The 17656-nt window shown below is 64.1% G+C and overlaps 1 protein-coding gene across 1 annotated transcript in view; it reads left to right on the forward strand.

Moving 5' to 3' along the window:
• Positions 1-1083: 1083 nt before the first annotated feature.
• The window catches only part of CHD5 (chromodomain helicase DNA binding protein 5), a gene marked incomplete at both ends in the record, with an annotated part of 55464 nt that continues 38891 nt past the window's right edge, over positions 1084-17656 (forward strand). The window contains 5 exon segments of the mRNA XM_080801746.1: positions 1084-1162; positions 9929-10056; positions 12968-13073; positions 13076-13128; positions 15319-15498. Coding sequence (XP_080657872.1) covers positions 1084-1162; positions 9929-10056; positions 12968-13073; positions 13076-13128; positions 15319-15498 — 546 coding nt within the window.

Consider the following 17656-nt stretch of genomic DNA (forward strand, 5'->3'; position numbering starts at 1 on the left):
CTCATTTCCAATTCCAGCCTCGCTCCCGCTCCCGAGGGCTCCGGCCTCCATCTTCACCTTTAACCACCGCGGGCTGGTGGCGGAGGCGCCTTACCGCTCTGCGACAGGTGTCGCTTCCGAGCGGGAGTTTTGGGCACAGAGAGCGCGGATCTGCATCACCCCGGGGGCCCTGGCTGTGTTTCAACAGGATCCCGCCCGGAGGGGCGTCTGGCAGAGGGCACGTGGGCCGTGGGAGCGCGGTGCCGTGGGCTGGGGGAGGAACCAGCCTGCACGCTTTCTTCCGGAGGAATCAGAGCGGGTCTCCAGAGCGACCCTTCCCCAAACGCAGACCACATTTTCTTCTCTCTGATCTTCCTTCTGAAGGGCCGCGCCGGCTGCGGGATTCTCCGCGCACCAGCTCGTCGGCGCACGTGAGCGGAGTGCGGAGCTCGCCGCTCGCGGCCCACGGGACCCCGCCCCTGCGCGCGCGGGGACCCCGGGGCAGGGCGCCTTCCCGGCCGGCGGCGCCGGGTCCTGCCGGGGGTGCGCGGGGGCCGCCTCCCCCCGGGCCGGGCTCGCTCGAGTGCCCGCTGCCCGCTCGGCCGTCGGGTCCCTGGGCGCGCGGGCGCCTCGACGGCTCCCCCTGCCGGGGCGCCGGGGGCGCCCCCCCGCGCGCGGGGCTCAGGACTAGTCCCCCCAACTTGTTCTCGGCTGTTAACTAGTCGCGCTGCCGGAACGATGGGATGGGGTTGCCACAGCAACAGACTGGACGTCACAATCCGGGCATGTGTGCCGCCCCCCCGCCGTGCCGCCGTGCCGCCGGCGCTGCCGCCGCCACCCTCGGCCGGCTGCGGGACTCGGGCTGCGGGGCGCGGTGGGCGGAGCGGCCCGGGCTTTGCGGGGAGCGGGGCGAAGGCGGCCGAGAGGAGGGGGGTCGAGACGGGGGGGTGGAGGTTTGGGGGGGTGGGGGGGCAGGCGGCCGCCATCTTCTCGCCGAGGCCGCCTCGCCCGCCGCGCGCGCCCGTCCGGCCGCGCACGGGTTAAGGCTGGCACCGCGCCCGGCGGGAGGGGGGGCGCCCACCTCCCCTCCCCCCCGCGCCGGGCATGCGGGGCCCGCTGGGCACCGAGGAGGAGCTGCCGCGGCTGTTCGCGGACGAGATGGAGAACGAGGACGAGATGTCAGGTGAGCGGGGCGCCGGCTGCGCCCGGGGCCGGGCGGCGGGGGGCTCGGGGCCCGGCGGCGCGCAGGAGGGGCGCCCGGGCCGCGGGGCTGCGCTCCCGCCCTGCTGGCGCCGCGCGGCCAAGGGCGCGGGGCCGGGCGAGCACCGGGGCGCGGCGCGCGGGCGGCCAAGGGCGGGGTGCGGTCGGGGCCCCCGGGCCGCAGGCGCCGGCGGAGGAGCGCGGGGGGCTGCGCGGGGCGCCCCGGGCGGGGAGGGGGCGCGGCGCCGCCGCCGGCTCAGCCCCGCGTGCCCTTGAAGGGGGCGGGAATCGCGCTCGGCTCCCGGCGCCGCGCACCCCGCGCTGTGGACCCGCGCCGCGCGCCCCTGGCCTCGCGGGGGCAGGCGGGACCCGGCCCCCGCCCGTCTCGGCCCCCGGGGCGCGCTGGGTGGGGCTCGGAGCGGCTCGAGGACCGGCCGCGCCGGGGGGACCCCGCGAGCGCCCTGGCCGGGGCGGTTTCCCTCCGGGCCCGCCAGGGCTCCGGGCCGGGGCGCGCGGGCTCGGACTCCCGCTCCCCTTCCCGGCCGCGGGGCGCTGGGACCGCCGCTGCCAAACACTTTGCCGGGGCCGCCGGCGCCTCCAGCCCGAGATCGCCCGGGCAGTGGCGCTCCCAGCCCATCCAGCTTTGACCGCGGGCCTGGCGCCCAGGGCCGCCGCCCCGGCCCTCTCCGTCCCTCTCAGAATTCAGCATAAACAGGGCTTGTGCGTCAGGGGTAACCTTGCAGGATGATTCTTTAGTTAACGGCTCACCATTTGTTTGGGACGGTTCTCCTCCTGGCGCGGCAGGGCAGGGCCTCACCCCGTCCACCGGCCTCCCTCCCTCCCTCCCTTCTGGGGGACTCTTCTCAGCTTCCCGGCACCAAGTCTATGGCCCCTTCCGGGCTCCTGAGAGACTTGTGGGAGGTCCGGGGACCCTGCCGAGCCCAAGACTGTGCTGTCTGGCCGCAGGAGTCCTTGGAGGGAGGCCGGATGGGACATCCTGCAAATTGGCACCCCCATCTCCCGCGTGCGGGTGAGGGGGGGTGAGGGCGGGTGAGGGGGGAGGGCCCCGCAGGACCCCTGGGGCTGCTCTGAGCCTGCCTGGAGACGGGGTTCCCACCAGGTGGCCCCGCCCACTGGGGGGCCTCCTCCCCACTCCCCACTCCCCACTTGTTTGCTTGCTTTGACACGGTGGCTAGGACCCCTCCAGAGCCTCCCTCCACCCTTCAGTCTGGCCAAGTTTGCCAAGAGCCTGCTCCAGTTAGGGGAGTGGGGGTGAGGTGGTCTCTTATGGGAGGGGTTGCTTGGGCAATAGTTGACTGTTATATCCCTGGGTGCAAGAAATTAGGCCCATTTCCTGGGAGGGAACACAGAGGCCCAGGAGGGGCAGTGAAACCCGTGGCTGTTTTCCACCCAGGAGGCTGGCTCCTCCCTAAGCTGTTCTCTGGCTTCCTCAGTGATTCCCAGTGGTGCCTGGGGCGTGGCCCCTTTGTGGCACTGATGGGGCAGTGGGCAGTGGAACATACATTAACAGGCTTATTTCTGGGTCTTCACTGTACCCTGATGGGGTCACCTGTCTGCTTCCCCCACATACTCTGGTTCTTCCTGGCTGTGTTGGGGCTCAGAGCATGGGGAGTGTCGACGGGCACCTGTCTCACTCTATTTGGGCCAGAGGGGTTGGCTCTCTGTCAAAGTCACCTGCTCACTACCTGTTCGCCTTGCTTGTGTCCGTTGCTCCAGGGCAAGGTGGGGAAGAGGGGTGAGGTCCCCAGGGCCTCGGGGAGCAACCCCAAAGCCCTGCAGAGAAGCCATCCTGCCCCAGCCCCTCTGGCCTGGGGACCTTCTGCAAAGCTCGATGTCCTGAGCCTTCCCAAGCTCCCAGCTCCCTCTCCTTGTCCCCGGCCCAAGGCTCTGTCCTCTGGCTCTGGTCCACTTCACAGCCTCCTAACTAGACCTCGCTGACCCCCCGCCACTCAGTAGCCAGGGTCACCTTTGTGAGCGAGTCAGGCCCAGGCATCCGCTGCTTGGACGGTGGACGGACTCCTTTTCTACCCGCATCTACCCTACCCCACCTCGTTCCTAAACTGCGACCGCACTGGCCTCCTTGATGCTTCTGGAACCCCCCAAACTCCAAACTCCATCCCGCCCTTGAGCACGGGCTGTGACCTCTGTCTGACCCACTCTTCTCTCTGCTCATGGCTGCCTCCTTGCCGTCCTGTACCTCCCAGCCCACACGTCTCCATGGGGCGGCCCTCCTGGAACTCCCGGCCCAAGTGTGCCCCCCCGCCCCCGCCCCAGGACCATTTTCCTGCTTTATTTTCTTGGCGGCACTTCCTACACCCTGGCATAGCCCTGCCAGCTTGCTTCTCTGTCTCCAGGCTCCCCCTCCAGTGTGACTCCTTTGATCACCCCCTTTGCCTGGCACGCGGCCCTGTGGGCGCTCGAGAGGTGCTTGTGGTCTCCCTGTCTGAAGGCGTCCCTAGCTCACCCCGGCCTCTGGACACGGTGACAGCTTCAGCACAGGCCTCGTGTCTCTCCCCGAGTGCCAGCCAGCTGGCCCCCTAGCCCTCCAGCACAGCTGCTCTGCGGCCCTCGGCCTGAGCCCTTGGCTGTCACCCGCTCGGACCTGGGACCAACTGGTTCCAGAACAGCGCGGGGTGTGGTTGGAGGAGCTGGTGTGTTGGGCGCGCTCGGGCTAATTTTCAAATCTGCAGGAGCTGGGCTCATCACATCTTGCTTTCCGTTGTGCCCCCTCCTCCCCTCCCCCTCGGCAGGGTCCTTCTTTGCCACACAGGGCTCCGTGCGGCCAGCGCTCTGAGGCAGGTGGGCGAGCCTGCTTGGAGGAGGAGGCAGGAGTGGGTGCCTGCCTCCCCGGTCCGGGGCCTGGCAGATGCCAAATCCCGCCGGGAGTGCGGGGGGTGGGGGCGCTGGTCAAAGCGCGGGCTCCCGGCTCAGACGGATCCTGGCTCTGCTGTTTGAGCCCGGGCACGCTTCCCCAGCCCTCTGCCTCAGTGTCCCCACTTGTGGAATGGGGATGTGGCACCCGCTACCTCACAGAGGGTTATTGTGAGGACTGGTGAGACAGGGCGCGTGGAACATTTAGGTCACAGTGCCCAGCACAGAACAGCTGTGACTGCTGTAATTAGCACCCACCAAGGGGCGCCGTTGACCTGCCTTCCCCAAGGAGATGCTTCTGAGACTTGCTCCCTCCTCTCGTAAGCTGGGGGGCTTGGGAGCCTGGGCTGGAGGAGGGCTGGGAGTGTGACCCCCGTGGTGGGGCTCAGTGCCCCCCGCCTTTTCCTCCGAGTTCCCAGTCTGGCGGACCCCAGTCGGCACTTAGAGCCAGAGGGCTGGGTTTCCCGGAGCTGGGGAGCCCAGCCTCTCGCCTGGCCGGGCAGTGTGACCACTCTGGCCCCAGAGTCACCTGACTGGCCCGTGTCCCCCCTGCCCGTAGGACTGGCCCCAGCCATGTGAGCATTTTAGGGTTCCTGCAGCCCAGGGACCAGGAGGGAGTAATACCCATGATTCCCAAGGTTCACACCTTCTTAGATAACCCCAGCCCCCGTGGGGAAATGCGGACTTTGGGGTCCCAGGGAGCCTGTAGGTGATACTGTTTGCTGGGAAGAGGGAGGCAAAGTGACCGGCATGCGTTGCCCAGTGCCTTGGGCTGTGGGATATTCACAACATTCCAGACTGATCTATCATTTCATCAGTTCATTGAGTCACCAACCGCCTATGAATCCATTCACCCATGTGTCTGTCCTCCCACCAAACATCTCTCCATCCAGCCATAGGACCAGCCAACCAGCCAACCATCCAACCGATCATACACCCACCATTCCCCAGCCAGCCATCTTGCCCGCCCTCCATGCCTTGTCCATCCATCCGTCCATCCACATCCCCAACACAGATCTGCCCAGTATCTTCTCCAAACTAGGTACAGAGCACAGTGTGTGGTCTCTAACATCCTGGGGCTTTTGCAGGTAAAGCACCCGAGGCCTCCCTCCCTTCTCTTGGGCTCCGTCCTTATTTCTCTCTCCCTGTCTCTTTTTCTCACTCTGCCCCCATGTCTGTCCCTCCGTCTGTCTCTTTCCAAGTCTGTCTTCCCTGAGTGCTCGCCTCTGCTTCTCTCTCTTCTCGGCTGTCCCTTGCTTTCCCTTTTTTGCCTCTGTCTCTCCCTGACCCTCAGCTGTGTCTCCCCACCGCTCCCTCCTTGACTTTCTTTCCTCTGGCCCTCCTGTGCTCTGGGTTTGCAGGGGGCCTGTCCCTGCTGGCCCTGGGTCCCTGTCTTCCTCATCCCCACTCCCTGGCCTCAGTCCCTTAGGGTAAAAGCCTCAGAGTGCTCAGAACCGATGCTCTCTTTGATGAGACGCCAATGAGGTGATGTCTGGGTTTTGTTAAATGTCATAAATAAATTACTAACCCTCTCTTGGGCGGGAGTGCTCACCCCCCCCCCATTATTGCAGAGGGCCTGTGGGGTAGGGGTGTTCCAAGGACTGATGGGAACCATCATCTTGGTGCCCCCCCGGGCTAGCCCTCGAGAGGCCTTGGGAACCCCTGGCTCAGCAGTGCGCCAACTGGAGAGCCCACCCTCTGCCGCCCCACCGGGGGCCCTGAGTTCTACCTGCCATCGCCCAGCCCTTACTGTGTGTCTCACGGCTTCTAATTCTCTATCACCCCATGAGACAGGCACTGCTTGGCCCATTTAAGGGTGGGCCTAGAAGAGGTGGGCTCAGCTGGGAAGGGATTGGGGGCAACAGGCCAGGAAGGGGTGGTGGTTTGAGGACTGTGCTCCCTGTCCCTCCCTCCCTCCTGGCCACCAGGTGATCTTGTCCCCTGCTAGGTGGGGGATTGGAGGTGGAGGACAGAAAAAGCCTTCTCCCCAAGGCCCCAGAGAGGATGGCGGGTATTGGGCTGGGTCCCCATTGCTAGCAGATTGGCCTGTCTTTCTGGACCTGGCCCTGGAGCTCTTGCCCCGCACTGGGCCTTTCAGCACTCTCAGATCAGAGGACCTAACTTCTCCCTCCACGATCGCGGGCCGTCCTTTTTCTCTGATCACCTTGCGTCTGCAAAGCTCCCCGAGGAGCTGCGTTCTTGCCCAGTGGAGGGGGCGGGAGCTGGGCAGAGTGTGGGGTGGACTCGCCCTCACCCACTGAGGGGCCCCGTGGGACTTTCCAGACCAACGGCCAACCTGAGTCACCTTGGGGTCCTAGGGTGAGGCCAAAGCTCGGCACACGGGCCACGCTGTTCAAGTGCTTGCTGGGTAAATGCGGGGAAGCCTGAATTCTGGGGGGAGGTCGGGTGCCCGCAGAGGGGCAGAGGGGAGGACCCCCTGTCCGGGCTCCCCCCGAGCTCTGCCACCTGCTGGCTGTGAAGCTCCGAGGGCAAATCAGGAGGCTTCCGAGCCTGTTTGCTCTTCTGCAAACAGGGGTGATGGTCCCACCTCTCAGGGCTCCCGAGTGGAGTCGATGAATTAATACAAATTACCCACTGCTACCTGCCCCTCCCAGCGCCTCCCAGGTGACCCCTGGGTCCTGGCACTGTGCCAGCGTGCTGCCACGAGAGGGATCCGCCCAGCTCACGGGGGCTGCAGCTCTCAGTGGCTCTATGAGGCCAGCCTGGGGGTCCCCCAGGGCGGAGCCGGGGAGAGGGCTGTGGGTGACCTCAGGAAGCAGCAGCTGAGGTATCTCTCTTTTGCCCCTCCGTCTCCACCCCTCTGCCCCCTGCCCGTCTCTGTCTCCAAAGCAGCTTCCCCTGCCCCCTCCCCGGGCCTGCTCCCGACCTGGAAGCTCAGGAGGTAGCAGAGATAACAAGGCTAATGGGTCCTAATTATAGCCCAGGTTGGATCGATGGAGCCTCGGGGCCTGGAGGGGCAGGGCTGGGGCCTGGAGGGGCAGGGCTGGGGCGGGAGGGCACTGCGGCTGGGCCCGGGGGCTGTGCGGGCGGCCGGGAGGGGCTGGGAGCCGGGGGAGGGGGGTGGCAGGGAGTCCTGGGGTTGCTCTTTCCTGAGACCCTCACCCCAGGGCCGGTGGGATCCCACCTTACCCGTGACTGTGTGCCCTGAGGAAGGGACATGGGGCTGGGGGCTTGGGGAGCTGCTGTGGGGCCCCGGGCAGAGTTCCTTGGGTGTGACTCCCCAGGTCTGGTTTTAGAAAGCTCAGAGGCTGTTGCAGAAGAGGCGGGAGGGGGAGATGAGGCCAGGGGGAAGATGGCAGGGGTGGGGGGTGCCGACCGTGAGGGGTTGGCAGGGAGTGTCACAGAGCTCGGCCCTGGGGGATCCTCCAGGCTGCCAGAATCAGTGCGGGGCCAAGAACGGTCTGTCAGAGATGGGGGGTGGGCGGGGGGTGGGGTCCCCATCCTAGTGCGCCAGCTCTGGATCCTTCCCGGAGGAGGGATTTAATCCAGCAGATGGCCCTGGGCCGGGAGGGCTTCTGGGAGTGGAGGAGGGGCTCTGTCCGTGGCGGAGGGCCTGGGGCTTCATCCTCTGAGGCTTGTTGTGGGCGTGGCTTAGGGCTAGAATGTGGGCACCCCCCGCCCCCCCTCCGCCCCCAGCAGATAACCTCCCACAGCCACCTGCTCATCCCCTTGTGAGCTGCGCTGGCGGGTTGGTCCGTCAGTGACCAGGTGCCCAGTTGGGCTTCCCAGTGTGGGGGGCTGCCCCGCTGGGGGAGCAGGGGACTCGGGGAGGTGGCAGGAGGGAGAGGGCCCCCCGATTGCATCAGCCTGCCTCTTATATAACCAGGGCTGGGCATTGCCAGGGTGCAGGGGTGGCTCTCTCAGGCAGTCTCCCTGTGCCTCCGGGGGAGGTGGAGGCAGGGGTGGGGGTGGGCAGGGGTGGATGCACAGCTCCGGCCCAACCTCCAGACCCCGCCACTCCAGGATGACTCTGGGGGACCCTGTACGGGTTTTCAACTGGTCTGAAAAATCCCTGCCCTTCCCGTGCCAGGGCTTAGAGGGGCAGGACAGGACTGGGTCAGCTCAGCCTGGATCTGCTCAAGACCTGGCCCACATTAAACTCAGCTTTGGGCCGGCCGCCCCCCGCCCCGCCCCGCGCCTCACCAGCCAGGACCGCTGAGCTCGCCACCTCCGCAGTGGCTCCTAGTCCTGCCATGAGTCTCTCTCCATACCTGTGTTTGTCCAGCAGGATGGGGAGGGGACTGGGACCCCACGGACTCCTGGGGACCTTGTACAACAGCCCCCACCCCTGGAGGGAGGCCTCGGGGCAGAGGGCTGCCCAGATGGTGGTGCGCCTGGTAGGGACGTGGTACAGGTGGGAACCAGCCCTGTAGGGCCTTGGGGTGGGAGGGAGGACTGCCACTTGGCCAGCTGTCACCAGCTGTCACCAGCGCCCTCTAGCTGCACCCAGAGTGTGGCGATGGGAGCCACAGGACCCTGGGGACTCCAGGGGACAGGGACTCCAGGAGGGGCAAGAGGGGGACCTGTGTGGAAGACAGGAGGCCTGATGTTGGTGTGTCCTGGGTGTGCACATGTGAGTCTGAGCACCTGCGTGTGCCTGTCTGCACTGTGCTGTTGTCCAGCTGACGCGGTCATCAACTGCTGGGAGTGGTGGTGGGTTTCCTAGGCCCGGTGGGGGCTAGCTCTCTTTCCTTGAACTTGACTCAGCAGGAACACGCTGCCCCTTTCCCGATGAAAGTCTCCTGGGTCACGGGGTGGCGGACCAGCTTAGGCTGTTTCCCTGTTGTGTGTCCCCCACAACCCCCTTGGAGGTGGAACCCTGGTTGGCTCTTCTCTTTGTCCCCCCGCCTTTTGTGAACTCGGGACGTCTGGTGGCTTCCTTCTGGATGTATCTCTACTCTGGGGAGTTTGTTTCTTGCTGCTGTTTGCCCCCAAGAGAACCCTCCCTACTCTCCCCTTCTTCCTACTCTAACACTGTCCCCCATGACCTCGGGAACTCAGGGCTCACTGCCCTTTCTCACCTCTGATTTCCTGGGTGGGAGCGAGGCCCCAGGGCCACACCCTCTCCTTGCTGGCGGGGAGGGTGGTGGTGGCGTGAAGCTTGAAGCCAGCTGCTTCTTCCAAGATAATCCCGCTGCACACTCACACTGGTCCTGTTCCCCTCTTGGCCTTTCAAATTCACGAAGGAGGGAGGGGAGCTGGGGACGCTTTTGGAAACCCACATGTGGCGGATGCGGCATCTCTCCGTGGAATTTCACATCTTCCCGGGTGCCCAGGAGGAAAGGGTTTGGCGTGCTGCGTGTGTGACTGGGGGTGCTGTGCCATGTGGGCGTGTGTGCGGGTTCGGGCGGGAGAGGCGATGGGGTCTTTGATCCCCAGTGAGGGGGGAGCCTGGCCTCCTCCTCGTTGGTCTCCCTCCAAACCCCGTGCGGCCCCAAGTGGTCCTGGGTGATGTGACCCATGCGTCCCCCTCCGCCGGCATTCATGGGCCGTCTCCCAGCCACACTGCGGGCCTCTGGAGGGCAGAAATAGGTCCCGACTCCTCTCCGGGGCCAGCCAAAGGTGGCTTGGTGATTGCGGGCTGCTTCCCCGCTGGGGAGCCAGGTGAGGGGAGGAGAGGCTCAGAGAAGTGGGGACCCGGGACACAGCCTGAGCTGGGACTCCACTCACCGGGTCTGGGCTGGTGGCTCTGAGGGCTTGGGGGGAGGCTCGGGCGTGCAGGGAAGGGGTGGGGGCGTAGGAGGCCGGGGGAGGCCTGCAGGGCTGGCTGTCCCACTGGGGGCCTCTCTGAGGGGAGCGGCAGAGTCATCCCCGCCCCCACTTCCGCCTCCTCCAGAGGAAGAAGATGGTGGCCTTGGAGGCTTTGACGACTACTTCCCTGAGGAGCCCGTAGGCCTTCCCAAGAAGAAGAAATCCAAGAAGCTCAAGGAGAACCGGTCCAAAGGGAAGCGGAAGAAGAAAGAGGTGCGTGGGGGGCCCTGCTGGGGTCAGGCCAGTGGCAGGGGGAGGGGTGGTCAGGCCCCAAGGGGTCTCGGCTGCTCTGCCCAGGGGGTGTCCTGAGAGCCGGGTTCCAGCGCGAGATGCCAAAATGGGTGCGTACAGACCGTGGAGGGCAGGATCGGAAACGCCCAGTCCCCCCGAGTGGGACATTCCAGGGTCCTTTGTCTTTGTGCCGCAGAACATAGACGGCTCGGGCCAGGTGGGACCATGCGATGCTGGGACAGACCTCCTGGCTGAGGCTTTGACATGTCGTCTTCCCCCCAACAAGACCTGAGGGTCTGTGGACCTTGTGGGCGGACATGGAGTCTGGGATCCTGGGGCCCCGTGCTGTGCCCTGTGCGAGGGCAGGAGCTCCCTACACAGCCCGCCTCCCAGCTCCTGCTCAGCATCTCCTCTCTGGCAGCGGCTTTCACGGGCACTGGTCCTGGACTGGACACCAGGCCAGTCCGGGCAGTGTCGGCCCAGTTCCCAAATGCAGGTGGAGGACCACCAAGGGTGCCCCAGACCGGGCTGAGTTTTCCCTTTGCTTCCCGGGCACACAGTACAGCAGGAACGTCCCCTCCCCACCCAGCCCTGGCCAGGCAGGAGGCTAGAGGTGGGCAGTGTCTGTACAGGGGTGAGGCCGGGGCTGGGAGGGCCAGTGGACACGTGTCCGGAGCCTGAGGGGGCTGGAGCTGGCCTCCCCCTACCCAGGGCTGGCTCACTCAGGTCCCACCCCTCCCTTCTTCCCCAGGACCTACCTGACAATGCGATGCGTGTGTTTGGGGCCCTCTCTGTGTCTCGCTCTGCTGTTTTGGCCAGGGGCTTGGCCTCAGTCTCTTGGTCCCTCACTCTCTCCCCTCGGCCTCTCCGTTTCTCCTTCCCCTCCAGCCTCATTTCCAGCCCCCACCCACTCCCCTTCCCTGCTCGCCCTCTCTCCTTCCTTCTGCTTCTCAGTAGGGGTGGAGGGCCAGGCGGAGGGGAGGCCAGCTGATGACCGGATGCTGCCTGGCAGTCCCCCAAGGTGACCTTTAGGTCATTGCTGCCCCCTCCCCTGTACTCCTGAGAGCCTGGCTCGGCCAGCTGTCCTGTCCTAGAGGGTCTGGAGCGGGCTGTAGCTGGAGAGCAGCGTCTTGACCCCCTGCCCCCCACCCATCCGCCCGCCTGCCTGGGTCCCCAGGATATGGGGTGGGGGATTTCACCCTGTGCTCCCCATCATCTCCAACCAGGTGGCCCCAAGATAAGGCGGTGGGTGGAGGGAGAAGAGGGGCCCCACAGGTTTTTTTTTTTTTTTTTTGGCAGGGCAGGGGGAGTGGGGGGTGGGGAGTGGGGACCGGCAACGATTCGCGGATCGTGATTTACATAAAACAACCGGGCTGCGGCCAGAACCTGAGCATATGTAGATGAAGCTCCTTGTCAGGCCCAGCGCAGGAGGGAGAAATGATTTCAACCTGTACTGCAGCGGTTACCATAGCAACCAATTATTCAGTGCTAAATTATAACTGTTTATAACACTCGTGAATGGGAAGGCTCATATTTCATTCTTTCTTTTTCCCTCTCAATCTTGAAGGACCCCAAATTGAGAATGACCAACTCTCTGAATCCTCCCTTTGGAGTGTAAATGCCTCCTTTATCGGGAGATGCTGGGAGATGCGTGTGTGCGCTGGGTGCAGAGGGAAGGGAGAGGGAGATGGGAGGCCTGGATAAAAGGCATCCGCAGAGCTGGGGAGGAGGAAGGGCAGGCGGGGGCGGTCCACTTGGGGTCCCCGGGGCCTGCATTGGTAGCATGCGGTGGCCTCAGTGGGCCATGGTCGGGGCAGGGTGCCCTCCCGCTTACCCCCAGCTCCGCACAGGCAGCCTGGGCGTGGTGTTTGAGGAAGCAGAGGGATTCTGCTGGGGCCTCGGGGTCCACGAAGACTCTTCTACCACGAGGTGTCTCCCCGGCAGTCACACCTGGGGCAACCACAGCCCAAAGGACAGTATCAAGGTCAAAGCCCCGACGGGTTCACAGCCTGTGTTGTGGCTTATGGCTGAGGGTGGTTGCAGGCTTTATCAAGACGGTGTCTGTGTCTCCTCCCCTGAACATGGCTTGGCCCCAAACCTCTTCTGTAAGTTCCAAGACACTGAACCGCCTGGTCTACCCCTGGTTCTCGGTCATCCTTTCCTTCTCGCCACCGGCCGGTGCTACATCCCTCCAGGTCCTGCCCCCGGTCCACTCCTCTTCACATTGTTAGCAGAACTACTTGCTGCCCTTCCCCTTGTCCCTTGCTCTGCAAGGAAAGATTTTGGGGGGAGAATAAAGGAGGCCCGGGTCTTGTAGGGTCCAAAGAGCTGAATGCAGAGATTTGCCGTGGGGATAGGCTTACGATGCCAGTGGGAAACCAGTTTCCGAAGACCTGTCCTGCATGCCCACCCCACCCTGAGCCATCAGGAGGGCTTGGATGAGATCGGGGTGCAGGTGGGGGTGGGCCCGGGCAGTGTGAACTTCATCTGGTGGAGGGGACGAAGGCACTGCTGGAGAGGGTCAAGGCGGTGAGCTGGGAGAAGTGGGGAATCAGAGCTTTCTTTCTGACAAGGCTTTCCCTGGTGCAGGCAGCCAGTGGAGGGAGAAGTCTCCCCGTCCCTAAAATGAGGGGCTGCGACCACTGCCATTACCCAGGGGGCCGTTGGGGCACCGGTGAGTGGTGGATGTGCCCTTCGATAGCTCTCCCTCATTCCTCGAGGAGGATCTTGGCGCCCCTGCTCTGCCACTTTAGCCCTGGAATGGGCGCCGGGCCAGCCCTCCTGCAGGCTCAGCTTGGGGCCTTCCTCCAGGCCTGGCGTCCAGGCTGCACACACACACAGTGAAATCTGCTGGAGGTGCCCTCCCCTCCCTCCCTCCCCTCCCTCCCTCCAGCTCTCTCTGGGCCCTGCAGGTGGAGCTGTGCCCGCTGCTCCTCACCTCTCCTGGGCTTGGGACATGGCAATGCCTACTTCCCACCAGATGCCCAGGTTGGTCCTCCCTCCATTGTTGCCCCAACGGCCTCTTCGGTCAGCCTCGGGCTGCCCAGCTGCACCGTAGTGTCACCCAGCTGCGGGGACGGGCTCTGCAGTTGGCTTAGCCAGGTCCTGACTTGCAGACTCCAGAAGGGTGAGGCTGGGGTTGTCCTGAAGTTTGTCATCTGGCCTGCGTCTTTGTCTTCCAGGCAGAGTTTGGGTCATGGGTGCTTGGGTCTCTCCCATTTCAAAATGGGTGCAGCCTCCTCTCACCCCATCTCCTTGCCACCCTTCGTCGAATCCCCATTTCACAGATGAGGACGCTGAGGTCAGGCCCTAGGGACTTGCCTGGCTCCAGGCTAGCAAGGGATAGAGTTCTTAGGCCATTTTGTGTCCTGCAGACTCCCTGGGGAGCCCCAGGACCCACAGCTGGGCCACTCGAGTCTCAGCCAAGTGGCAATCAGGCATGAATCGTCCTGCCTCATTTGCGGTCTTGTGTGTGGGGTCCACCCCAGGGCAGCTTGAGGGCCGGCCCCATGCCCCTCCCTCCGGCCGCCCCACAGCCTCTGTCCGAGGTGCTGAAATCCATGACCGCCTCCTGCCGTCCTTACCTTGACTGGGCTGAGGGCTGGGGTAAAGCCTGCCTCTCAGGTGTCTTCAAGGGTGGTTTCTTGAAACTGGCCGGACACTACACCCTCGGGAAAATAGATGTCCCTGTCTGACCCCTGCCTCCCCAGAGGACTGTGGCAGAGCTGGGAGCTGTGGCCCCAGGGCTCTGCATTGGCATCTGCCTGGGAGCAGGAGCCCTTGCTAGGCTGTCCTGCCCCAGGCAGGTTCCAGCAGCAGCCAGGACCGGCTTCACCCCTGGGGCCCCGCACAGCAAGTCAGTATTCCGGGAAACACCCAGTTCCGGAAAGGCGCAGAGGCCCTGCTGTCTGCCAACGGCCAGCCAGCACACTGACTCAGCGGCTTAATGAGCGTAAAAGGTTTGGGAGCTGAGAGCCCCGTGGGAGACAATCGGGAAGTGCAGGGAGCCTGTGGGGGAGTCCTTTCCCAGCTGTATCTTGGGAAGAGCCTCCCTTCTGGGGAAAGACTCTCACCTCTTAACGGAGTGACTGGAAAGGGCAGAGATCTGGTGGGACCCTCCCCAGAGCCTCCAGACAGACCCACTGCATTTGCTTCCCCCTTCCTTTCTCCCACCTGCTTTTCTCTTTCCCCTCCCCCATCCTGCCCCTTCCCCACCTCATCTGCAGCCTTCTCCACCCCCCCCCGACCCCCAATGCTGTTTCCCAAGCTCACATGCCACCTTTCCAGTTCTCCGTTGTTTCCATACTTCTCTTTGCTCACCTTGAAAACAGTCAACAGCCAACTTGAGAACGCCAAGCCCTGTGCTGGTGGTAATTAGAGCCTCTGTGCCCAGCCTCTCCTGCAGACCCAGGCCAGGAGGGGGCTGGGAAAGGCTTTGCCAGTCCACTTGCATCTGGAGAGGCAGAGAGTAAACATACAGCCTCCTTGGAGGGGCAGTGCCTTTCTGGTGGGGGTGCTCTGGCTGTGAATGCCCTTATCTCCATATAAATGGGCCATTTGGTGCCTGTGCAGACGGGAAACTAAATCAAGGAAGCCAAGCTTAAGGGCTGCCTAAATTACCTTGTCTCCTCCAGAGCCAAGGCGGCGGGGAGGGGAGGTGGAGAAGGTGGGCCGGGCCGCAGCAGCTTCTGGAGGGCCCACAGGCAGACGAAGCTGGGACGTGCGGTCTACAGTAATTACGGGTTTTGCTCAACAGGGGGGTGCACGCACCTGCGGGAGGTCGGGTGCTGGCTCACAACCTCTGCAACTTCGCCCACCTGCTCCCCTGGGGCTCCCCCCTTGCCGTGCACTTTGGTTTTTTTTGGGCTCTGGACATCACGTCCTGTACAAATTCCTGGGGCCCAGTGCTCTCCCGTCACACTGGTTAAAATCCTCGAGTCTATAGAAACCTGATTCAGACTGAAGCAGAGCCTGAGCCTCACCCTTGGGGGGGGGGTCCAGGTCGGCTGCACTGAACTGGGGGCCCAGGCACCGGGGGCAGGACCGTGGCCCAGTGCTGGCTTAGGGCAGCTCCTCAGGCTGGGCTTGTGCCGGGCTGTGAGCAGCCTAATGCTGAATGATCTGCGAAGCGTGGGCTGACGGTGCCGGGGCGGGGTTGGGGGGCGCGGAGGGCAGTCCTGCCACCCAGGACTCTGGGTTTTCTTCTGGCCCCTGCTGCCCTCACCAACCTCCTTTCTCTTCCAGGGGAGCAACGATGAGCTGTCAGAAAATGAAGAGGATCTGGAGGAGAAGTCAGAGAGTGAGGGCAGCGACTACTCCCCTAATAAAAAGAAGAAGAAAAAGCTCAAGGACAAGAAGGAGAAAAAAGCCAAGCGGAAAAGGAAGGATGATGATGAGGATGATAATGACGACGGGTGTCTGAAGGTAACCCCCCCGGTCCCGGCCGGAGGGGCCTGGGCTCGAGTAGGACGCCCGGCTTGGATGGGCCTGTCCTCTGCTTTCTGGCCTGGGAGCCCCCGCAAGCGACGGGGCAGAGCATCCTTCCGCCCCGGGTGTGTGTGTGTGTGTGTGTGTGTGTGTGTGTGTGTCTGTGTGTGGGGGGGGCTGCTGGGGCAGGTGGGCCTGTGGGCATGAGTGTGGACGCAAGTGTGTGAGGAACACTGTGCCCAAGTTCTGGAGATATATTTGCAATAACGATGGGTGACATTTAGGAGTTGGGGGCAGGGAGACATGGCACTCTTGCTGATGTATTTTCTACCGCTCTGTCTGCTGGGGCGCACAGCTCTGTCTGAGGACAGTGGAGTTCTGACACACGTTGTGGGTCAGGAGCCTCTCCCTTGGAGCGCTCTGGGGAAACAAGCAATCGGATGAACCCCGGCCAGTGAGAGGTGGCTGGGCGGCCCTGCTTCCCGCGAAAGGGGACTTTGTTACTCCACGTGTGTTCTGAATTTCTGGTCGTGTGGGCATCTGAGAGGGTGTCCCATGAGCGCAGGTCTGGGCATGGAGGGGCCTGTGGCTCTCCCCGGGTTGGGGGAAAGCGGCTTCTCCATGCACATATGGCCTAACGCGAAGCAGGTCTAGGCCCCGAAGGTCTTGGAGCGGCAACAGGGCTCTTCAGGGCTCTTCGGGGAGGGGACGGGCCCTGGGCCCAGCTCTCGGTTAGTCGCAGGTGTCAGCAAGTCCGCACAGCCGTAAGCTCAGGTTGGGCTAGTCCTGGATTCGAAGATAAGGGCCCTGTATATACCAGTCCCACTGGTGAGGCAGAATGGTGGCCCTGGGCCACTGAAGTCAGAAAGCACTGTGGCATCCCGGCACCCGAAGGATTTCATTAGCCAGCAGGTGTGTTGCAAACCGTCTGTGACTGATCGCAGCTGAGGGCTGACAGCTTGCAGGATGAATTTGTGGGCCCGATCCGGGGTTCTCCCGCAGCACTGTCACCGGCTCAGGCTCCTGCCGCTCTGCTTCCTGCTGGGAGCAAGGCCCCAGAGGCTTCCAGGAATGGCTTCGTGTGTGGGGCCGGTGGACCATGGGAGGGCATCCCCCAGGGGAGCCCCTCTGAACGGGCACAGAGACCGGGACGCCGGGGAGCACCGGGCAGGCCTTGTTCCCAGCTCCCGGGACCGCAGGAGGCTGGGTGCCCTCCCGGTGGTCTTCTGCTGCGGGGGCAGACAGCCCAGCTCTGAGGGGCTTAGGCAATGATGGGGTTTGCTGGGTCGGTGGCCCGGGAATTGAGACGGCAGGGGGCTTCCAGCTTGGGGTGTTACCCAGGGCTTGTGTCTTCACATCCTTCACCCTGCCCTTGGGGGGTCAGCTCTGGGCTCAGGCCTGGCACCCTGGTGGCTGAGGGTGGGTGTCACGGCAGCTCTGGGCTTCCTGGCTACCCACGGCCCTCTCCAGCAGCTGGGAAAGCGGCCTGAGTCCTCGTTCATTGTCCACATGGGAGACCCAGTGGCACCTGGCCCTGGGGACTGACGGCCAGTGGAGGAGCGATGGTGACCTGGGCCAGTGACCGCTCCTGGGTGTGGCTGGTGCCGACTGGCTGAGTGGGTCCACGGGTGCGGCTGGGACAGGGCTGCCTGGAACCAGTGTGACAGGGCGCAGGGGTGGCCCTATTCCAAGCACTGGTGCTAACTTGTTCCCTCCTGGGGGGCAGGTGCTGTTATCCCATTTTATAGACAGGGAAGCTGGCATAGACAGGTGCCCGTGTGGGGGCAGAGCCAGGATTAGAACCAGGGGCTGTGTGGCTCTAGAGCCCCGGCTCATGGCCAGCAGGCCCATCCCCACTTGACCCCAGCTGGCCCGGCTGTCTGCAGAGCTCGCTGTGTGCCCCTGGGGAATCACACGCCTCCTTGGGCCTCGTGCCCCATCTGGGAAGTGAAGCAGTAGCCGAGGGGCCCTCTCATGTGTCCGCCTTCCGCTGGGCCCTTGTCCCATCCCCCACCCTAGCCCCGGAAGCTGGAGAGGAGTGGTCTGTCATTTCATGGGGTCCATGTGTGACTCTACGAGGGGACATCCCGAGGCCGCCTCATCTCTCCCCAGCCTCAGGCAGCCCTTCAGCCCCGCTGCCTCCCCACGGACAGCT

Source organism: Martes martes (genome assembly GCF_963455335.1).
Source record: "Martes martes genome assembly, chromosome: 4".
NCBI lineage: Eukaryota > Metazoa > Chordata > Mammalia > Carnivora > Mustelidae > Martes > Martes martes.